The sequence below is a fragment of the Epinephelus fuscoguttatus genome, linkage group LG18 (assembly GCF_011397635.1).
Source record: "Epinephelus fuscoguttatus linkage group LG18, E.fuscoguttatus.final_Chr_v1".
Lineage (NCBI taxonomy): Eukaryota > Metazoa > Chordata > Actinopteri > Perciformes > Serranidae > Epinephelus > Epinephelus fuscoguttatus.
Window position 1 is genome coordinate 14,201,731 of NC_064769.1, and position 24,298 is coordinate 14,226,028.

At 39.2% G+C, this 24,298-nt stretch overlaps 2 protein-coding genes across 3 annotated transcripts in view; one reads left to right on the forward strand and one right to left on the reverse strand.

Annotated features, from left to right (window-relative positions):
* Window positions 1–253: 253 nt before the first annotated feature.
* On the reverse strand, window positions 254–13,160 carry LOC125906206 (actinia tenebrosa protease inhibitors-like). 2 transcript variants are annotated; one of them, XM_049604678.1, is made up of 8 exons: window positions 12,989–13,160; window positions 12,511–12,655; window positions 12,068–12,235; window positions 11,748–11,915; window positions 10,592–10,759; window positions 9,422–9,589; window positions 1,779–1,946; window positions 254–474 (listed from the first exon to the last, which is right to left on the reverse strand). In XM_049604678.1, exons 1-8 carry the CDS (start codon window positions 13,070–13,072, stop codon window positions 269–271), a joined length of 1,275 nt encoding a protein of 424 aa, XP_049460635.1. In that variant the 5' UTR covers window positions 13,073–13,160; the 3' UTR covers window positions 254–268. The 2 variants fall into 2 exon arrangements, with proteins under 2 accessions (XP_049460635.1, XP_049460633.1); XM_049604676.1 differs by lacking the exon at window positions 1,779–1,946.
* A 2,671-nt stretch (window positions 13,161–15,831) lies between these two features.
* LOC125906131 (potassium/sodium hyperpolarization-activated cyclic nucleotide-gated channel 1) overlaps window positions 15,832–24,298 on the forward strand; it is a 132,353-nt gene continuing 123,886 nt past the window's right edge. The window contains exons 1-2 of the mRNA XM_049604561.1: window positions 15,832–15,987; window positions 16,408–16,494. The gene's annotated coding sequence lies outside the window, so the exon portion shown is untranslated. The remainder of the gene's footprint in view (window positions 15,988–16,407; window positions 16,495–24,298) is intronic.

Sequence of the window (24,298 nt, forward strand, 5' to 3'; positions counted from 1 at the left end):
TGTTGGGTGCTCTTCTTCTGTAGAAGGGAAACAATACATTAAATGCTTTGACCATATCTGCGTGGGTAGCTGCTGTAAATGTGAGGGAACAGATGTGCTGTACATTCAGTAGATGATGTTAAACAGTGTATCACAGCTCATGTTGGTGTAGTGTTGGTTGAAGAGGTGGGTGTACTGCTGGGTACATGGTTAGGTTTACAGAGGAGGGTATACCCTGTATACCTGCATATACCCTCCCCTGCACCACTGGGTCATGTTAAGTTTAATGTCAATCAGCAACACTTTGATACGTGAGGTTTAATGTGTAATAATGTGATAATAATGTGATACACTCTGTCTCATCTTTAAAGTTGTTCTGGTTGCCCAAACACCCTCCATAGACGAATTTGCCACAGCTCATTGAGGTGGAGTTGTAGAAGTAACGCTCAAAGTATGCCTCACATGGGCCTGTTTCAGGTGCCTTGTTACAGACCTCTTCAGGAAGAGAGAGATTAATAATGATATGTTACTATTATTATTCTGTATCCTCTATTATTGATTCTATTACCAACTTATTTAATAATTTATTTCTTTGTTTACTCAATCATTATTATCAGAAATATGTGTTTTCCCCATCAGCTAATATCAATGTATTTATTTATTGGCTTTTCTTCATTTCCTGATACCACTGTTCACATCTATCATTGCTACTAATATTAACCTTATCATTTATTCTATAACTTCTTTATTTTCTTACTATTATATCCTTATTCCTTTCACTTATCATGACCACAGTAATTTAATCATTTCTTTACTTCCCCCTTTCCATCTTTTCTCTATTTTCTATTATTACAGTGCCACTGCCCCCGTCTTCACTACTTTTATCAACTCACACATTTAGTTATTTGTCTATTCATCACTATTATTATTGTTATCATGATTATGTCCTGAACCCCTTCAGCTACTATCATCATGTCTAGTCTACTACAACTACTTTAGTTGAATTTTATTTTATTTTATTTTATTTTAAGTCTAACCAGCACTTGTTCCTCCTTTGTTTGCTCTGTCTTGGGTCTTATCACTCACAGCTAACCTCTTCTACTAACTGTGTCAGCAAATCTATTCCTGCCTACATTATTAACGTAGTGTATTTATTTTCACTTTATTTATTTACCTTTTTTTTCTTTTCCTGTGGCTTGCCTTCCGCTTTGTTGTTATTTTTTTATTTTTAAAGCTGTTATTTGCATAATTATTGTATCTGATCACTTACTGTTTCTCATATACATTCCCCCACTGACACTCGCACACATACATCAAACACATTACATCACTCCACACTACAATTACATTCAACACACATTGTGAAACGCATAACAAAAACAAATCACATCCTCACCCTCCTCTCGCTCCTCTCCATCCTCTCGCTCCTCTCTCTCCTCACCCTCCTCTGCTCCAAGTACTGCCATTCCTTAAGAAATAATAAATAAATGCACATACATTAGCAGTTGCAGCACAAACAAAACTCTGTTTTCAGTGAAAGTTGAATGAATGAAATTACTAATGTGGACAAAGACGATGCAAAGTGTTATTAAATTGTTGAGAGATGGGACATCTTTAAGACCCTTGCTGGGAAAACTCTATTGTACTGCCAGATAGAGTGGCATATACCCTCCCCTGCACCACTGGGTCATGTTCAGTTTAATGTCAATCAGCAGCACTTTGGAGCTCAGCCAGTCAACACTTTGATATGTGAGTTTTCCAAGATGTGTGAAAGACATGTTTTGTATTTCATTTCTCACCTACAGTGTGACATCTCTGCATACACGCTTTCTCATCTTTAAAGTTGTTCCGGTTGCCCGCACACCCTCCATAGACGAATTTCTCACAGCTCTTTGAGGTGGAGTTGTAGAAGTAACGCTCAATATATGCCTTACATGGGCCTGTTTCAGGTGCTTTGGCACAGATCTCTACAGAGACAGGGGAAGATTACCATTTATGAGAACTTGACTCTATCATATGTCATATCACTGCACAATAAGCAGCCTGCAGTTAATTAGCAGAGTAAGTTGATTTCTTACCTGTTGCATTGAACGGAGCCCTGATCAGAGCTGCATCGGTTGCATTGTTTAGAGTTGTACTGTGCTCAGTTGCATCATGCACAGCTGTATTAACAGTAGCACCCTCAGCGTCTGCAGGCACCACAGTACTCTCAGTGGTCTTCACCTGTACCGCAGACACAGACAGAAAATGACGTTCAAAACCTTTTTTTCCTCCAAATATTCCACATAACATTCATTTGAACTTGTGAGACACGTTTTCCAATTTGGTTAACATCACAAACTCTTTAATCTCATATTCCAGCATTTCACTGAAGCTCAATGAACATTCTAAGTGAGACATTCATATCCCTTTTTTAACATCTGCAGCATTAAATCAAAGAGAAATTGTAGTTGTCCTGTTTATCCTGCTACATTTTAAACTCATTTTGTATTTGACAATCTGTGAAAAAAAAATAATTTGCAGAGAGAACTGAGGAGCTCAGCCAGTCACCTGATCATCATCAGCAGCGACCCTCTGGAGGGTCCAGGTCCACCCCAGGAGCAGCACAGAAAACAGAATCGCTGTTTTCTCCATCCTTTAAGTCTTTGTGTCCAACTCTCTAAAGTTCTGAGTGCCTGAAATATAGCCACCCTCTTGCCCCTCTCAGCCCAGACAGTGCACTGACCTGTGACTCACTGTGCTGTGTTGCCTCAGCATGTATTTCCTCTAAATAAATAAATAAATTAATGTTTTACTGCATGTGCACTGGAGCTGTTTGAGCAGCTGACCGCTTAGGCATTGGACTTCAGACATAAAAAATCCAAGTATTTGTTTCGTAAATAAAAAACAAAGCCAACGGACAAACACATAACATCCAATATGTGCAGAATGGACAGATGCTGTTGGGATGGATACAGTAGCTGAGATTGAAGAAAATAAGATTATGGGGTAAAGGGGTTTAAAGAAACAGTGTGTAGGATTTAGTGGCATCTAGTGGTGAGGATATAGATTGCAACCAGCAAAATCTTTTCCAATGAGAAAAGTTTTTGCTGGTTGCAATCTATATCCTCAATCATGTGAAATCAATCATCTCAATCATCCCCAATCATGTGCCAAGTATGAACTCCCAGTTAAGGCTAATTTATGCTCCCTTTATGTACGAAAATTGATATGTCTGTTTCAAATGTTGTAAACATCACTGCTCTCATACCTCTGTTCGTTCTTTCTGATGGCATAGACACCGTCAATAGATGGCACCAAAGGTAGAGTCAAAAGATACCCACAAAAACAAACAAGGTGATGGGGGAGGAGGTCATAACACTGCACCTTTAAATGGAGGCAGTGTTGTAGATGGTGATGGTCTTTACAGCCATTATATACATCCCGACATGCAGACGTAGAATTCTTTTCACTGTTTTAACTATATATTATCATATATTACTGATTTGTTCTGTTCTGCCATTATTTAAATTCCGTTGTCATCTCCAATGGTTGCATCTCGCTTTTACTACACTGCATGATCTCCATGATCTCCACTGGTACGACTCCTTTTCGTACATTTCTGTAAGCTTTCAGAAGACATGCACAAATACAGATGAAATGCACATATAGTATGGACAGAGGCTCTGTCCATCTCTGTCTCCCCTCTGTCTTTAACTCTGAGCATAAATGAGCCCTTAGGATTCCTTCATTGTTTATTGTCTAGGACATTTTTACCCAGTTATCCACAGGGGTCTCTTCCTCTCCAAAACAAACAGATTTGGTGATTCAAACTTGTAAAAATCTCTGTTTTTCCAGTGCTGTTTGATTCACGCGGAGGGGCTGAGAACTATGGTGGCTGATGCAAAAACATGAATGGCCTTTTCTAGAGCCAGTGTTTGGTGTGTCCGCTCTAGGCCACTGTAGAAACAACATTGCAGACTCCATGGAAGAGGACCCGCTCCATATGTAGACATAAATGGCTCATTTTAGTGTAACAAAAACACAGCGACACACTGAAACGCTTCTCATTTTCAGGTGATTATACACTATTGAATAATTACTTGATAGGTTTTGCAGAATACCAGTGTTGGTTAAAAAAAAAAAGTCTTCTTTTCTTCTTTCTTTGTCTTTCCACTACCCCTGGAAGTAATCAGTATTTACAAGAATACTAAAAGTTTGGTTTCTCTGTTCCCGTGAAATGTCAAGTTGTACCAGCAATGGTCTTAATACATCATCATATGATTGTTGTTGTTTTTAAGTACCGATAACTACCTTTTATAATTTTTTTTTACTGTCGATATTTTTTACAAGACACAATAATGCTGGATAAAATATAATGTGTTTGTTGCTGATTACTCTTTCACATCATGAGATTATTTATTTATTGATGTTGCAACAAGCCAGACTTTGCTCTCTCTACTCATTTGTGTTTTATTTGGCTGTAGGAGTGAATACATGTGGGGGCACCCCAGGACACATCAGTCTGTATCTGGCCAACTTAGTAGGCTGAGTGACTTTCAACACTGTTCTTCGTGATGGTAAAGGGCCTGTCCCAATACCCCCTTAGCCCTACCCCTTGGCCCTACCCCTAGATTTGCATGTTCCTGCGAGGGGTAGGGGTGTCCCAATTCCTTCTTGCGTGTAGGGGTAGGGGGCATAACGAGGAGTAGTTGGTATGAAACTAGCCCTTCAGAGCGAGGGATTTCAGATGCTGACTTGCTAGCGAGGGGTAGATGTCACCATGGCTACCACCGAGCAAGAGACGAGGAAAAAAGTTCATACATGTACGTATAATTTCGCAAATAAACATGGAACCTTTGTAAAAACTATTTCGAATAACTGTGTATTTGTGTAGAGAATGGTATAACCGTTTTTTATTGCTATTGACAATGTTATTTCACGTCTGTCTAGAAAGCTAGTCAGCTAGCTAACGTTACCGCTGTCAGGTTGCTTGTTCGCTAGCTAGCTTGCTCGCACTATCTGGCGTCTGTCATCTGTCCTGTTCTGCAAAATTGTTGGATTTTTCACATTACGATAACACGCCAGCTAGCATAACTATGCTGCCTTGTAATGTTAGCTGGTTAGCTAGCTAGCTAGCAGAAGTCCCCTGTCGTACATATTATTTCGTCGTCTGTTGTTCATCAAACAAAGCATGATGAATACTGCAAACGCAATCAGTAGGATGAACTCAACTGGAGACTCCATTGTAGATGCCTGAGGCCTCTCAGGTCATAGAAATTCTGGAGTTTACATTTAAATGCCTGCTGTACAGTACATACATATCTGTTCATGCAAATTTACAACAAATACCCAGATCAAAGCAGTCAATGTATTTTTGCCACATATTGTATAAAGTAATGGATGTAGCTACCATGATATCCCCCATTAGCTTTTGGATTCCCATTAGCTTGGGTTTATGGGGCCAGAAGTGACCATATTTGGTCAAGTGGGTGGAGCTGTGAATGAGCGATGGGTGGATCTCACTTTTAGGGTGAAGCAATGCCCCATAGACAGCCTGTCACCAAGCAGCAACCTCCGGGGCTGAAAAATAAAGCCAACGTGGAAGTGCTAAAAACTACAGTTCTTTAAATGGCCACTGAAGGCTGGCTTTGGAAGCGAGTCAATCCCCATAGCCCCCTGTGTTAAAATGCCCAACTTTACAGCAGAAATAAACATATTTACAGCCTGGTACAAAAAATGGTTTTGGTCTCTATAGCTAGCTTCAACATTCATGACAAATGTACGGAGGGTGAATTTTTATTTTACTCACCCATTTACATTTTATTAGGGCTTAAAGTTATGCATATGTAAGGGCGGGATCTCTTTGAGTGGCAGGCTGTCTGCAAAGCGTCACCACCGAGTCAAATCCACACCTCGCTCATGCACAGCTCCACCCCCGCATCCAAATTTTGTCACTTCTGTCTCCAGATACCAAGATGGAGATAGTCGAAATGCTGAACTTGATGCTTTAAAACAAGAATCCACAAACGAATGGGTGACGTCACTGTAGAAACATAGATGTCTCATGCTGGATCGTACACACTTTGGCGGTGTCATCGGATGATATTTGAAAGAAGTGGCAAAACATCTCTGGCATCATTAAAACCAACACGGTCTCTCTGTAGATTCCAAATTGTTGCATAAGTTCTTGAAAACAGACTTCTGGAGGCTTTTAAAAGTTTTGGGGGGTGATTTCGGAAATGTCTCCCTAGCCCTCTGGTGCATAGCAGTCACTGCAGCGGACAACTACTAAAAAGTCATTTTCTCTTAAATGCAATTGTTTCTATGGTGGAACTGCATATCAGCCTCTAGAGTGCTCTCTGCTGCCCCACTCCATTGAGGTCTATTGAGTGGTCAGTCGGTGTAACTGCAAGTAAATTTCCTCTGAATCCAAGATGGCCGCTAGACAGCCACCCTTGCCAACCACTGCTGGCATATCCTGTCAAAACATCTATTCTAGAAGAACCCCAGAGGTAAAAACAAAATATGATAATATACAGTAACATCTAAGGAAGGATATTATCTATTTGGAATATGACATTTTTATTTCCAATATGTAGAAAATTCCGATTAACCATGTGTCCAATGAAGTGGACATCATGCATCAACCAGTATATTTTCAATACAAGTTATGTAATTGCTTCACTGTTTCTTGTGACTGTTTTTGTTATGTCAGTGTATAATTGTTATATTTATAAGCTATTCATTTAAAATATATATTTTTGTACAGGTTAGCTGTAGTTTGTGTTACTATAATAATTATTTTGTCATATTTTGTAGACTTCAAACGCAGCAAAGAATAAGGCAGCCTACAGAATAGTTCAGGAAATTCCATCCAGCTCCAGTGATGATGAGTATAGTGACAACAGTGATGATGAGTGGCTGCCAGAGAAGACCAGAGACATAGGAGCTGAGGATGATGGAGATACAGTCAGGATGCAGAAAGTGAGGGTGCCCATAGTCAAGATGATAAGGGGCAGGATGCAGAGGGAGGTCAGCATGATCAGGGAGCTGTGGAAGATGGGCACATGGCACCTGACCATACTCAAGCCCGCAAACCGGAAAGTCCAAGACGACGACTTTGATGGAGACTTGCCTCCTTTTCTAGGAGAGTGGAAATTGAATGTGGAGGGATGAGATCCCATAGATTTCTTCACACATCTGTTTCCAGCAGATCTCATTGATGATATAATGCAAAACACCAACTTGTATGCTTTCCAGAAAGGGAAAGAAAATCTGGCAGTGACAGGAGAAGAAATGCAGATTTTTTTAGGCATCAACATGATCATGGGTACATTCGGTATCCTAGGGCACGAATGTACTGGTCTAGTGAGGATGGCCTTCATCTTGGAATAATTGCAAATGCCATGTCTGTAAACAGATATGAGCAAGATACCTGAGATACCTGCACTTTGTGGATAACTTGACTTACCAGCCAGCAAACACAGATAGGCTCTTCAAAATAAGACCATTGCTAAGTGCACTTCAGGAAACATTCAAGGCAGCAGCAGACCATGGGGAATTTCAGTCAGTTGATGAGCAGATCATTCCTTCCAAAGGCTTAATGTCCATCAAATAATACATACCAAAAAAGCCCAAACCCTGGGAAGTGAAAGTGTGGGTGAGGGCAGGAACCTCAGGCTATATGAATAGATTTGAAGTGTACCAAGGCTCTGCAAGTAGTGGTTGCCTCAGTGCATTGGGAATGGCTGGAGATGTGGTGATGCGTCTTTGTGATGACATAAAAAACAAAAATCACAAGGTGTTTTTTGATAACTTCTTCAGCAGCATTCCACTCATTGAGGCCTTGAAAGACCGAGGCATCTATGGCACAGGTACATGCAGAGCAAACAGGCTGAAGGGAGCAAATCAGAAACTCAAAAGTGAAAAACAACTGAAAGAAATGGGCAGAGGAGCTGGCTCTGTTGTCAGCAATAATGCAAACATTACTGTCACACGTTGGCTCGACAGTTCAGTCATCCACATGGTCTCGTCCTGTGCTGGCCAGTCCCCTGAAGATGTTGCCAACAAATGGGTCAAGAAGGAAAAAACGATGGTCAGGGTCCAAAAACCCTTCTGTGTGGCCCTTTACAATCAACACGAGTGGGGTTGATCTTGTTGACCAATGTCTGGCAATGTACCTCCACAGACGTCGAAACAAGAGGTGGTACATCCGAGTGTTTTTTCATTTTTTGGATGTGACCATTGTAAATGCATGGCGCCTCTACCTGGATGGGAAAAGATGAAACTCCTCAACTTCAAAGCTTCTGTGGCACTGATAAATAGTGGCAATAGTTTTCTTATTCAGGCCTAAACATTGCGCCTATACAGAGTTGAAATTTCCAAAAAGTTGTTGAAATGTTTTTCAAAGCATAAAAAGTGTTTGTATATTTAATATAAAACACAAGTTAATTCATTTTTACAGTAAGCTCACAATGTTTTATGTTGAGTGCTCAGGCACATGTAGTCCACTGGATTGGACATGTCTGGAACTCTATGAAAAAAACATATTTTTGGGAAAAAAAGTTGAACATTTTTTTTCATGTCCTGAGAAGAATAAAAACACTTCAGAAAAAAATCTTGACCAAGGCTTTCATAATTCATGCATCAGAGGGCTAAACTTTGGCCCAATTGTTTTCATGTTGGCATCTACAGTAGTTTCAAAAAGCTGATGTTCACCTTTGCTTTGTCAAAAGTCTGCTGTTTATGACACCATATGTGGTGTCACATGACGAGGAAACAAATACTCACTGTTAGAGAATCCAAAGTAACTAAGTACTCCAGTAACCAAATACAGTTCGGAGTGTACAGTTAGTTCACTTATTCAAATTTACAATACATAACTGTATTTTATTTTACACTAACTAACACTGTTATCATTTCATAGATCTGTCTGTTTTGTCTGTTTGGGTTCTCTATTAATTCAGTCTAGTATGATGGACGCCAGGACGTATGTCAACCACATCAACCTCTTGTAAACATTAGACAAATGTAAAAACATAGTAATGCATTGCTTTATTGGTAATCTGCATAATATGCTCCCTATGGTTCATGTTTTTGTATAACCAGATAAGCATTGATGCTTCTTCATCTCCTCAGTTTGCCTTCAAGAAACAGCTTCTCCTCATCATCCAAAAATGGAACTTCAACAGTCTGATCACGCCGCTGTTGGGTGCTCTTCTTCTGTAGAAGGGAAACAATACATTAAATGCTTTGATCATATCTGGGTGGGTAGTTGCTGTAGATGGTTAGGTTACAGAGGAGGGTATACCCTGTATACCTGCATATACCCTCCCCTGCACCACTGGGTCATATTAAGTTTAATGTCAATCAGCAGCACCTTGGAGCTCAGCCAGTCAACACTTTGATATGTGAGTTTTCAAACATGTGTGAATCATATGTTTTGTATTCCACTCCTCACCTTCAGGGTGACATCTCTGCATACACTCTGTCTCATCTTTAAAGTTGTTCTGGTTGCCCAAACACCCTCCATAGACGAATTTGCCACAGCTCTTTGAGGTGGAGTTGTAGAAGTAACGCTCAAAGTATGCCTCACATGGGCCTGTTTCAGGTGCCTTGTTACAGACCTCTTCAGGAAGAGAGAGATTAATAATGATATGTTACTATTATTATTCTCTGTTCTCTATTATTGATTCTATTGCCGACTTATTATTATTAATAAATTACCGAATAATTTATTTCTTTGTTTACTTAATCATTATTATCAGAAATATGTGTTTTCCCCATCAGCTAATATCAGTGTATTTATTTATTGGCTTTTCTTCATTTCCTGATACCACTGTTCACATCTATCATTGCTACTAATATTAACCTTATCATTTATTCTTTACCTTCTTTATTTCTTTTCTTACTATTATATCCTTATTCCTTTCACTTATCATGACCACAGTAATTTAATAATTTCTTCACTTTCCCCCTTTCCATCTTTTCTCTATTTTCTATTATTACAGTGCCACTGCCCCCCCCCCCCCCTTCACTATTGAATAGAATTTACTTGAATTCAATTCAATTCAATTTAATTTAATTTTAATTAATTTAATTATGTTTTATTTTAGGTCTACCCAGCACTTTTTTCCTCCTTTGTTTGCTCTGTCTTGGGTCTTATCACTCACAGCTAACCTCTTCTCTTAACTGTGTCAGCAAATCTATTCCTGCCTACATTATTAACGTAGTGTATTTATTTTCATTTTATTTATTTACCTATTTTTTTTCTTTTCCCTACACAACAGACTACCCTTGCTATTACACATACCCCCTCACCCCAAGACCTAACACTTGATTTTCTTTAATTCTTTAAAATGTTGTTCTTGTTTATTTATTTGCTTTACCAGATCAACAAAAAAAAAAGAAACTGTATCACAGTCATACTATAAAGATAGGTCATGTCAGTGGTGTAGTGATAGTTCATGAAGTGGGTGTACTGCCAGAGTGGCATATACCCTCCCCTGCACCACTGGGTCATGTTAAGTTTAATGTCAATCAGCAGCACCTTGGAGTTCAGCCAGTCAACACTTTGATATGTGAGTTTTCAAACATGTGTGAAACATGTGTTTTGTATTCCACTCCTCACCTTCAGGGTGACATCTCTGCATACACTCTGTCTCATCTTTAAAGTTGTTCTGGTTGCCCAAACACCCTCCATAGATGAATTTGCCACAACTCTTTGAGGTGGAGTTGTAGAAGTAATGCTCAAAGTATGCCTTACATGGGCCTGTTTCAGGTGGTGCATTACAGACCGCTACAGGAAGAGAGAGATTAATAATGATATGTTACTATTATTATTCTCTATTCTCTATTATTGATTCTTTTACCGACTCATTATTATTAATAAATTACCGAATAATTTATTTCTTTGTTTACTCAATCATTATTATCAGAAATATGTGTTTTCCCCATCAGCTAATATCAGTGTATTTATTTATTGGCTTTTCTTCATTTCCTGATACCACTGTTCACATCTATCATTGCTACTAATATTAACCTTATCATTTATTCTTTAACTTCTTTCTTTTCTTACTATTATATCCTTATTCCTTTCACTTATCATGACCACAGTAATTTAATAATTTCTTCACTTTCCCCCTTTCCATCTTTTCTCTATTTTCTATTATTACAGTGCCACTTTCACTATTGAATAGAATTTACTTGAATTCAATTCAATTCAATTCAATTCAATTTAATTTTAATTAATTTAATTATGTTTTATTTTAGGTCTACCCAGCACTTTTTTCCTCCTTTGTTTGCTCTGTCTTGGGTCTCATCACTCACAGCTAACCTCTTCTCTTAACTGTGTCAGCAAATCTATTCCTGCCTACATTATTAACGTAGTGTATTTATTTTCATTTTATTTATTTACCTATTTTTTTCTTTTCCCTACACAACAGACTACCCTTGCTATTACACATACCCCCTCACCCCAAGACCTAACACATGATTGTCTTTAATTCTTTAAAATGATGTTCTTGTTTATTTATTTGCTTTACCAGATCAACAAAAAAAGAAACTGTATCACAGTCATACTATAAAGATAGGTCATGTCAGTGGTGTAGTGATAGTTCATAAAGTGGGTGTACTGCCAGATAGAGTGGCATATACCCTCCCCTGCACCACTGGGTCATGTTAAGTTTAATGTCAATCAGCAGCACTTTGGAGCTCAGCCAGTCAACACTTTGATATGTGAGTTTTCCAAGATGTGTGAAAGACATGTTTTGTATTTCATTTCTCACCTTCAGGGTGACATCTCTGCATACACGCTTTCTCATCTTTAAAGTTGTTCCGGTTGCCCGCACACCCTCCATAGACGAATTTCCCACAGCTCTTTGAGATGGAGTTGTAGAAGTAATGCTCAAAGTGTGCCTTACATGGGCCTGTTTCAGGTGGTGCGTTACAGACCGCTACAGGAAGAGAGAGATTAATAATGAGATGTTACTATTATTATTCTCTATTCTCTATTATTGATTATATTATTGACTTATTTAATTATTTATTTCTTTGTTTACTTAACAATTATTATTATCATTAGTATTATTTGTTTTCCACTCCTCACCTTTAGGGTGACAACTCTGCATACACTCTATCTTGTTTTTAAAGTTGTTCCGGTTGCCTGGACACCCTCCATAGGTGAATGTCTCACAGCTCATTGAGGTGGAGTTATAGAAGTAACGCTCAAAGTGTGCCATACACTGACCTGTTTCAGGTGGTGCGTTACAGACCGCTACAGGAAGAGAGAGATTAATAATAATAAGTTACTATTATTGCTCTCTATCCTGTATTATTGATTAGATCACCGACTTATTTAATAATTTATTTATAACAATTATAAATAGTATTATTTGTATTCCACTCCTCACCTACAGTGTGACATCTCTGCATACACTCTTTCTCATTTTTAAAGTTGTTGCCCCCACACCCTCCATAGATGAATTTCTCACAGCTCATTGAGGTGGAGTTGGAGAAGTAACGGACCGGCAGAGTAAGTTGATCTCTTACCTGTTGCATTGAACGGAGCCCTGATTCGAGCTGCATATTTTGCATTGTGTAGAGTTGTATTGTGCTCAGTTGCATCATGCACAGCTGTATTAACAGTAGCACCCTCAGCGTCTGCAGGCACCACAGTACTCTCAGTGGTCTTCACCTGTACCGCAGACACAGACAGAAAATGACATTCAAACCCTTTTTTTCCTCCAAGTATTCCACATAACATTCATTTGAACTTGTGAGACACGTTTTCCAATTTGGTTAACATCACAAACTCTTTAATCTCATATTCCAGCATTTCACTGAAGCTCAATGAACATTCTAAGTGAGACATTCATATCCCTTTTTTAACATCTGCAGCATTAAATCAAAGAGAAATTGTAGTTGTCCTGTTTATCCTGCTACATTTTAAACTCATTTTGTATTTGACAATCTGTAAAAAAAAAAAAAAAAAAAATTGCAGAGAGAACTGAGGAGCTCAGCCAGTCACCTGATTGTCATCAGCAGCGACCCCCTGGAGGGTCCAGGTCCACCCCAGGAGCAGCACAGAAAACAGAATCGCTGTTTTCTCCATCCTTTAAGTCTTTGTGTCCAACTCTCTCTGAAGTTCTGAGTGCCTGAAATATAGCCACCCTCTTGCCCCTCTCAGCCCAGACAGTGCATTGACCTGTGACTCACTGTGCTGTGTTGCCCCAGCATGTATTTACTCCTACAGAAAAAAATAAATAAATTAGTTAATCTTTTACTTTGAACTTGTGCTATCTGACTTGTTGGACCAGCTTAGACCACTCTGGACTTCAGACATCAAAATTCCAAGTATTTGTTTTTAGGAAAACAAAGCCAACAAACATCTACATAACATCCAATATGTGCAGAATGGACAGATGCTGTTGGGATGGATACAGTAGCTGAGATTGAAGAAAAAAGTCTTCTTAAATACTAAGTATAATGTAAAGACTAATAAAGAACAATAGATCATCCATTGCTTGTTTAGATCATTTATATAGTGAAAAGTGAAACTATTCTGGGCAATAATATACTTAACAGTTCTTAATATAACTGAAAGGTCCAGTGCTCAGGACATGGATGATATATTGGCATAAATAGGATGTAATATAACACTTGTTCCCCATGGTCTTGTTCTCTTTTGCTGTACCTACATTTAAAGGAGCAATGTGTAGGATTTAGTGCCATGTAGTGGTGAGGATTGCAACCAGCTGAAACTTCTCCCATGTGCCGAGTGTGAACTCCCACTTGGGCTTCCTTCAGTGTTCATTGTTCAGGAGGTTTTTACCAGGAGCCGAGGTCTCTTCCTCAAGATACTTAAACTCCCTCGCTTGGGGCAGGAAATAAGACAGAGGGATTATATACCTCATCTGGCCTGGGAACAACTCGAGACCCCCCACGAAGAACTGGAAAGCGTAGCTGGGTGAGGGACGTCTGGAGTGCTTTGCTCAGCCTGATGCACCCATGACCTGTTGGAAACGGATGGATGGATGGATGGATGGATGGTCTCTTCCTCTCCAAAACAATCAGAGGAGGTCCAGAAAGCTCTGAATAAAGCAGTTCCATGTTAAAAATATATGTTTTTCCAAAGCTCTTTGACTCATTGCAGAGGAGCTGCCAACTATGGTGGCCAATGCAAAAACACAAAAGCAAATAGTCCTTTCTGGAGCCAGTGTTTGATTTGTCCATTTTGGGCCACTGTAGAAACATGATGGTGAAACATGGCTGACTCAGTTTGTGGATGAGGACTCACTCCCTAAACCGATATAAACGGCTCATTCTAAGATAACGAATACACAACAATTTTTATATCCAGGTGATTACACACTAAAGAAAACATACTTTTCATATTATATTTCATTTCAGCCAATATATCCCCATGAATCCTCCACAAAGGACCTTTAACACAGTGTCATTTTAGAGGGACAGAGTAAAAAATATACACTCTATTAATCATTCATGTTTGTCAATGTTAGGTAACTTTGGGGTTGAGCACCGGGAAAGAAAGCAGTTACCTTACTATATCCCACACAGTTTTGGTGCCATATTACCTTAGTGTACTTAAGAATTTGATATGGTTACTCTCGTTTTTTACCATAGTCTTGTTTTTAAATGTGAATGTCATGCAAGATAAATTATGATGTGCTTGGTACAGATTACTCTTTCATTTCATTAGATTTATTTATTTATTTATTTATTGATGATGCAACAAGCCGAACTTTGCTCTCCCTACTCATTTGTGTTTTATTTGGCTGTAGGAGTGAATACATGTGTGGGCAGCCCAAGACACATCAGTCACAGGTCAATGCCACATGTAAGCTGAGATAGAGAAATGAAAAACAGTGAGAAAGGATGGCTATGCACACATTTTCCATTATAGTCTGATAAACATAAAAAGTACTGTACAACTTGTATAGATGTTTAGTGGTAGACATGATACATAAACACCTCATGAACTTACTCAGAGGAGATTTTATATCAGGTGGCACTGCCATTTTAGTCAAACTCAAAGATGACCACTGTATCTCTTAGTGCAGTCTTTTTATATTTGGCCTATGGAGTCGATTAATAACTTTCAACGCTGTTATATTTTCAAGAGATGCTCACACAGCAACTTTATCTTCTTAGAAAACTCAGAGGTCTTGGTGTTAGTCAGCAGATTTTAGAATACTTGTACAAAACTATTTAACTTTTGACTTGTCACCTTCCTGCCTGGTACGGTCACCTTGACAGAAGGTGACTGAGAATAAACTCCCTAGGATTGTAACTATGGCAAGTGAAATAGCTGGCAAGCCACAAAAGCCCTTGACCCAACTACAGAAAGGACGAGAAAGAAAGCAAGGAGCATCTATCCACCCTTTCTTAAGCCAGTTTGAACTCCTGAGCTCGGTGAGGCGCTATAGAGCCCCTCTGGCACTTAAAAATGTATGTAAGTCTTTCATCCCAAGTGCCATCAAAATCCTTAACTCACCAAAGTTAGTGATAAGGTTTAAACCACCGACAGACAATGAGCTGACTTACTGTGTTATGACTTTATATGCTTGTCTTACTATTTGTCTGCTTTTTACAATGTTGCTTTTTATGTTTGGTGAGCCAAAGACACACATGGTGGACAATAAAGATATATTCTATTATATTCTTAATGGTTAAATAATTGCTACCTTTTTTTTTTTTTACACTGATGTAGCTCTGTTAGACCTATTGGGTCACTGTAGATAGCCTATGTCGCAAAAGTCAACATAAACACATACCGTCTGCGCATGCGTGATTTTTCGACGTCACTTTTAGTGCCGTGTGGTTGATATTTATTTGCGGTATTTGCTAGTTTGCGTCTTGAAATTTTGATTGAACTCAACGGTATGTCTCAAATTAAGTTCCAGACAGGCGTCCAGCGATATTTTGAGAGCCGGATAACAACACCAGTGATTGACAAAGTTGGGCGACAAGGAGTCACCTGGGTGGCCAAAAACTACGTCACAAAAGGTAACGTTAGGCAGGTGTAATTAGCCCAGTTAGCGTTAGCATGAAGTTAGCCGACGTTCACCAGCCGCCACTTAAGTCGAGTTTATAGTTTATCTCTAAAGTTAATGTGCTCGTTATCATTTGCACCAGCCGAAGTCTCTCAGCCAAGCCTAACCGCATGTGTGTTATCATTAACGTTATAGTTAATAAGTTAAAATTCTTCCTAATGATATGTGGAATAATGCCAAGCATAGGCTACATGGTGTAGGTTATCTGCTTCAAACTAGTCCCTTTGACACCAGCCTTGAGCGTCGGAGGCTTTATAAAAACTGCAAGCTGGACATAAATCTTACACTGGATAATAATATATCTGTCAGCACATGTAGTTGACGTCATAATTTGTGTAGACAAAATGCCTATTTGTTTTTCTCTGTTTTACAGGTTATGTTGGGACAAGGAAAAGGGGAGAGAGATGAGGAATCTACTCTGAAGATCCACATCCACGCTACTGTGATCACTTCTGCTTAGGTACTGTAAATATAAGTGGACACACACTAATCCCAGACTAGACTAATTTATGTCACTGAAATACATAACGGTAAAGATCTCCAAAAAAACCTTTAGAAATAATTGATTCATGTAATTTATCAGGGGATCCTTAAAATAACACTGAGTTCACACCAAGCACAGATTTTTGTCTGGAAAATTTGCTCTGAAATTTGTCAAAAATGTTTTGGTTTTCTATGCATATTTGGACACCGCTGTGCAACATTCATGCAGGGGATAAGATATTGGGATGGACTTAATTTTAGTGGATTCGCCTATGGAAATATATATGTGACCAACAACATTCTTTGTTCCAACTGATGTCATACCGCCAGGTCATAGCTAGCCTGCTGCCAAAATGGGGAATGTCTCATCAGTTTGGTTTCTGCTTCAGCTGGGATGCAATGAAAATGATAATGTAGCTGATATGCACTTGCTAACATTGTTAAGGCTCCACATGCATCCTTTAAGGTATATCATGCAGGATTCAAAGAAAAAGAAAAGAATATATAGACTCACATAAAAGTAATCCCTCTCAGTCATCACTTATGACCCACTAGCAGTGTGTGGCAGTGTCTGTATCTGCAGAGAACCTGCCCTCTGCCTGTATTTTCTTACTATTATGGTTTGTGTGAGACATTTCTGGATGTCAGTCTTTGAGTAGTGGTGTGTAGCCCCCAGCCAATAGCAGCGCGAGGTCAGGACTCTATAAAACGTATCAACCTTGCTACACCGCTGTCTCTATCTTTCTCTTCTGCTCTGTGGATGCAAGCTGCAGGTCTATATGTCTGTTTGATTGAGGGCGAAGTTGAGCCACACGCAGAGCAGAGAGGCCAAGCAGACAGGATGAAGCATGCACTTCAGCTGAAATCATATAAAATCTAGCAATGCAGCACCTTCCTACAGGGGTGTGTGGAGGTGTGGGTGTGTTTATTTGTGCTTTAGAACATAAAGGTTGTGAAACAATCAAAGTATTTTATTTCTCTAATCCCCTGCTTTGCTCTCCATAACACCACTCTTCCTTCATGAATTCTGAAGCTCGCTTGAACACCACTGCTCTTTCAGTTTTGTGGAGCTGAAGAGGAGGGGCCAAGTTTGTTTTAAAAATCAGTAAGCGACATATCCTGCATAGTTTACTTTAAAACGTCTTAAAAGATAATGAATTATTTAATCTAAAAATAAGGTATTAAAATATATTAAATCAATATCCAAAAAGTCTTAAAAATGCTAAGACATGGAAAGTAGGATTTTATTAATCCTTTTTTTTTCTAATGTTGCATTGTAAAATCCTCAAAATATTTGGTGACATCTATTTTTTAAATAATTAACCAGATGCTTTACAGTAATGTCCTGATAGCAGAACCAATAATGCTCGTAATTTGTTTCAGCCTAGGATACTAACTAGCTGTCACTGTACCTGTATGACATCGGGACGTTCAGTGACAATTGGCCATTAAAGCAAGATTTTGTGGCACAGCTGAAACCAGTACAAGGCAATGCATCAGAGACTTTGTGTATCTTATGTAAAATGTTTTTCAAACTCGGCATGAGAGCAATCAACTATGGACTGTGAAAATAAGTCAATGATGTCAGTTTGTGTTTTTTTGTCTTTAGTTTTAGTTATTGTAAAATTGGATTTAAAAAGTCTTTAAATTTCATAAATCGAATTTGCCTTCAGCTGTAGGAACCCTGCTTTAACCTAAACCTCTGAAAAATAGGAGCAAAAACAAAAGTGTGTATTTACATTTTTGGCCATTGTGTATCACATTAGTAAAACTTTGACCTGCTGGCGGCACTGGTATTTTTCTTTCACCTTTCAGGTGAAAAAGTGTTGCATCTTTGGCATAAGATAGTGTGCTTATGTACAAAACCTGCATTCAAATTAAAGAGGCTGATTGAGAAAATAGGTTTTCAGGACCGCCAGCCTTTACATAAAAAGCAAATAACACACAAAGCAACAACTTCGCTCATTACAAAAGGAGACCTTAATTCAATTCCCCTGAGTCTAATGTTGTCCTGAGTCAGCACAGCTGGTGTGTCTGCAATTTGTCTGTGCTAGTGAGAGGTACGTCTGCTATGACCTTATTACCCATCTGTTTCCCTGTGTGCGGCGTGGCTAGTAAGGCAGAATTCAACCTGCAGTCAGCAGCCCTGCAGCTGAGAGAGGGAGGCTTTTTCATGAGAGTCCTCGCCAGGTATAAATATAACATCCATCTATCAACTTAACAAGTACACAATATTTAGAGAGGCCAGGGCGCTCTCCTGGTTATTGCCTCTGTGATGCAGGTGTGAATTCAAGTATGTTATATCAAATCCAGCTGCAAATATGTGTGAACACAAGAGTCATATAGGGACACTGGAGAGGACATTACCTCAGGTTAAACTGTAATGTATATCCAGCCACACAAATACAACAAATGAAAATATCCTGTCTGGAATTACGCACTTGAAAAATATATTATATTTGTCTGTTTTAGTCCTTTTGCTGATTGGCTGGACCTGAAAGGAACTTTGCTTTCACTTTTACTGCTTTGTCTGCAGCTGTATGGATGGGTAAAAGGAGAGTTGAGGACAACACAAAGACCAAATAGGGTTTGAATTGTAGGAATAAATTGCAGCTTACTTTGAAAATGAACAGAATGAAATCCTCTCTGTGTCTGAATTAGATTATTCTTTTTCAGTGGTATTGAATAATTTCACCAGATGTCTTTTCTCATTCAGATTTATGTGTAGAAGCACTGACAGAGATAAGAAACCTCTTATAAACTCTGCCACACTCCATTTAAACCAAGGCCTTAAAATGAATATTTTATAAACACATATAAAATTCCCGCAGCTGCAAAACCTTTACCATATAGAAATTAGGATTGACAGATCAATACTGTTGACATACTGTAAGACTTGCTTCAGCTTTCATTATCAAAGTGGAGACAGACCTCGTTATGAATATGCAATACTTCCTATTCCCACAGGAGGGCAGTCTGGTTGTTGCACTTCGATGCATCACTTCACAAAGCAAGTTCAGGAGAGCATTGAGTATAAGCAGAGATCAGCACACACACACACACACACACACTCACACACTCACACACATACACAGATCCTGTATTGCTGATGATGCATTTCACTGTCAGCTAATCTCTGTCACCCTGTTTCTCCCAATCAGCTAATTTGATCTGTACAAATGGATGACATACTGGATGACAAACAGTATGTGGTCAAATTACTCAAACATTACACCTTTAAAAGCCTGAGTACACTGACACATGGGTGTTTTTTGGACTGAGATGTTCTAGTTCTGGCTAAATATGTGCAGCTGGCCTTAGTTTGCATCATGAACTTAAAAAAAAAAAAAGAAGCAAGAACTGCTCGCGTGTCACTACTCTAACTAGGCCGCCTAGGTTTGTTTCAACCCAGGTGCAATTCACAAAAAAATGTGTTTGCTCAGTTTCAAAGAGGCACATGGGTATCTCCTAATTTATCCATCTCTTTTTTTTCATACATTAAAAATCACAGAATTTTGGCTCTGTGAAGCCAAGAGTGCAGGATGATCTATGACCTGCATCATAGGGAGCAATCCTCTCGGATGGCATGTTTGTTATAAAGTGGGCTGCATGAATCAAGGCGGCGCTGGGGAGAAAGAGGGAGAGGGGGTTGACATAATAATTTAGCACACTGCATGGAAGCAATTCAGCAGGAGCACTGTGATGGCAGTGCAGCATGTATTCACTGAAAGCGAGCATGAGGTCTGCCTTAGTTACACTGGCATATGTTAAAATGAATTTGAATTAATGATCATGCAGTTTACGAGTTTTCCATCATTTGGCATGCAGATATCTCATTACTGAGCCTCCAATTCTGCTCTGCATCTATTACCATGTCATCACTAGGATAGTACAGTATGACACTAAGTTGTTGCCATGCTAAAGGATTACTGTGACCTTGTAAGAAATGCATGTATTCACTATGTTGCCAAAAAACAGATGAGAAGATTGTTTCCTGTCATATTAGTATGTTACATATGAGGCTTCAGCCTTAGCTTAGCTTAGCTTAGCTTATCTTAGCTTAGCTTAGCAAGAGACTGGAAATAGGGGGAACAGCCAGCCTCCCTCTGTCCACAGGTAACAAAATCTGCCTACAAGGAGCTGAAGGTCACTAATTATCATACTATATCTCAATTTGTTAAATTTTTACAGTCACCGAATTGTAAAAATTTAAATTTGTGGTATTTTATGGAATTATGTGCTGTACTATTTCTGGAGTCTTCAGTGTGAGGCTTACAGGAAACCAGAAAAGATCTAGGAAATCATTGCTCTCAGCCAAGAAAAAACTCAGCAAGTAACCCCACATCATACTTCAAATTGCTATTTTGGTTCTGTTCGGATACCGCAAATGAGATATTATTTTTGGACAGATTCAGGCTGGCTGTTACCCCCTGCTTACAGCCTGTGTGCTAAGTTAATGGCACTGGCTGTAGCCCCATGTAAAAGCCCTTTTCCAACAAAATTGGCACATGTAGGCAGGTTTTTTAAACATGGGTATACCTGCTAAAAATAGGTGATAGACTCATTTCCCATTGCTAGTAGACTCTGCAGTAGGCGAGCATGTCTTTCTGTTTTGTTTACTGGTGCGTCACGTTTGATGTCACAGAGAGGCTGGAATATAGGTTAGTAAACAGTAGAAAGCAGCATGGAGGACAGTGAAAATGTTACTTACTCAGTCTGTCTTTCAAAGTTGGTGCAGACTAATTAGTAACGATGTTTGAGCGCTGCTTGGGCAGAGACAGACGGTATATGTGGTGGTGCGTCATTGCATCTTGCCGGTGAAGGGGCTTAAACTAGTGTGTTCACCTGAGCGTTGTATTTTCATTAATGCAGATCAGAGCTGGAGCTGATAAATATCCATGACTACTGCAGAGTCATTTGACCCGGGTGTGAATGCCCTTTGTAACCTTTCCCGTTTAGTATAGAGGCCAGATTTTAGAAAGTGTTAGCAGGCTTTTTATGCAGTGGGAAAGGGACATAACAGACCAGTGACCAGAAAAAAACAAACAAAAAACAAATGAGATAATTTCGCAAAATGTTGAAATATTCTTTTAAATGGCATCAGTGGGGGCTCTGGTAGAGGTTCTTATATACGTACCTACAACAGCTCACTCAGGGCCCTTTAACCGTAAATGTCAGTAATCCCTTACATGTTCCCCTTTCCAGCTGAATAATTTACACTTCATCAATAACTGTGGTTTAATCAGCTCAGTATCTGCTCAGCGTGTCAGCAACTTCAGTCTCACACAAAAATCTATCGTATGTTGTATATATGTCACACAGGGCTTGAACAAGAAATATTGTACAAGAAATACACACATTTAATTCTGCCCACAGCAATATTTTTTAATTCCTTTAAATGTAATTGTACTCTGGTCTTTCTGCATTCAGGACCTTGTAATAGCAGCAATAATCGAAATCAGATTCAACTTTTTTCTGCAATTAACAGTTTCCCCCTCTTTCTCATGTGTGTAAGTTGTATTACCAACAGATTTATGCATTAAGGCAGTAGAGTATGACCATGTTCACAGTTGCCCTCCTCTGTTTCATAAACATCTAAAAGCGTAGTGTTTGCCATGAAAAATATCCCCAGGCTTAAAAAACAGAATTGAGCCTGCTTCACTGAGCATGTTATTATCTCTTAGATGTCCAAATAAAATTACACAATCACCAAAGGAAGTGCAAAGTAATTTGAATAATATATTTCTGTGTCTCTTGTTTTCCCCTCCACGCTATTGTTTTTTAAGCTCTTATTGTAGGGTGGTTACTGAGAGAGATGCAGGTACACAGATTACATCTTTGCATTCTCTTATAGGCTCAACTTTCATTTCAACAATGACAAAAAGTTAACTACTATAATATAACACTTATTTTTGGAGGTTATTAAGTCCTTTTAACTGTAATAATGTGAAATCTAAAGGGGAATGCAAACAAAAATAACTACGTGCTGGTAGACAAAATGATTGTCAAGGAGAGATTTGATTTTCTAAACTGAGCTACACAGCTTGAAAAATGTGGTCATCTCTTGTGTTAAGAGTAGACTGCCAACCAGGACTGAACTTAAAGAACACAAATTGACATAGTTATGTTTTGCAAAACACCTTAGATTTAAAAAAATTTTTGTCATGAAACATTTGTCAAGCCTCTGTGAATTAAGCAGGTATCTCCATCCTGAATTTTTAATTAGTCAAAGGAGGGTGTGACCTACATAACCTAACTGAGGCAACATAGGGATGTGACTGGTCACCTGACCCTCCTCTGTACACCATCAACGTCCTCCTCCTGCTTCCCTCCAAAATCAGAGGAGCTCATTTCATCTAGACAGTGAATGAATGTGGGCTACTGTGAGAACTAGTTCACTTGGGCGCGGGTCAGTGGATAGCTGAGGTAACGCGGTGATGTGATGTGTGCCTGGGCTGCTCAGGGCTTGTTTGAGTATCCCGACTGGCACCTCCTCTTCTCTTATTACAGGACAGGACAGGACAGGCAGTGTGTGACCCATGTACCTCAGAGACACTTAAGACTCTGGTACAGTTTCAGTTGGTGATGTGATACGGACGTGCTTGCCTTCCTGCCAGCTGACATGTAGGCTGTTGTGATATCTGCCAGATAAGACGACAGGAAGGAGGACATGGTGAAAGGCTCTGAAGTCTGATTTGTGGTTTGCTAACTGTGTGTTCTTGAAAGTATCAGAATTTACAGAATCAGTCTGCATAGTTTTTGAGAAAACCTTTACACAATAGTTTGACATTTTGGGAAATAGACTTACAAACTGACTTAGTGGGAGTAAGGTGATCCCGCTCTGGTATCTGTCAGTTAAATATGAAGCTACAGCCAGCAGGCGATTAGCTTAGATAAGCACAAATCCTGGAAACGGGGTAGCAGCAACCCTGGAGATAAACGAAACTAAAGGTGCATTTTCGCCTTAGGTCATTCACGCAAATTCGACTGCCGCAGCGTTTGTGATTATTTGCCCAAAGCAGTATACCAACTGTAGAGACATTAGCTCTATGCTAGCTATCAACAGCAGCACCGACCATATCCATGGGAGTGTGTCTGTGTGTTTGTGCCCACATCAGCCTCTTCTTTCTCTTATTTCCCTCCAGTCTCTCCATTTTCCTCTCATCTATCTACTTTTATGAAGGAGAGCCATAAAGCCCTAGGGTACGTGCAAATGTTTCAATTTGAAATATTTTGAACCGACACGGATGCGTATTTACATCAGTTTGTACCACCCCAGGCGAATCTAATTGCCTTTAAAATTCACATTGCATTCTGTCTGAACCAAAGACTGTATAATAAGGATGGAGGACAGATAACTCCCCAAAAATTGACCAAAGACATGTTGATCTGCAGTATAAGTTGTAAACCCCTTCCACCTCCATGTTAGCAGATGAGACACGGGCCAAACTAAAAGATCAAAGTACTTGTCAAATTAATATTTCCCAAAGATGGTTTCAGCTATTTTAGGTAGTCCTTGTCATGATGACATGTGTTTAAGTGTTCATTTTTCTGATAAGTTTGGTGTTAGTTAGTTATTTGATGATATAAAAAGGGGTGTAAAAACTGTCCAGATATTCTGTGAGTAACAACAAGAGATGTGCAAAGCATTGACAAAATAGAGCCCGGGGAGAGGGGTTTTTCAAACATCGACATGTCGTCTTCCCTGATGCATGGAGGAAGTTAGCACATCTTCGTTGGGAAACTCTGAAACAATCTGATGTTTGCCTGCTCGCATCACG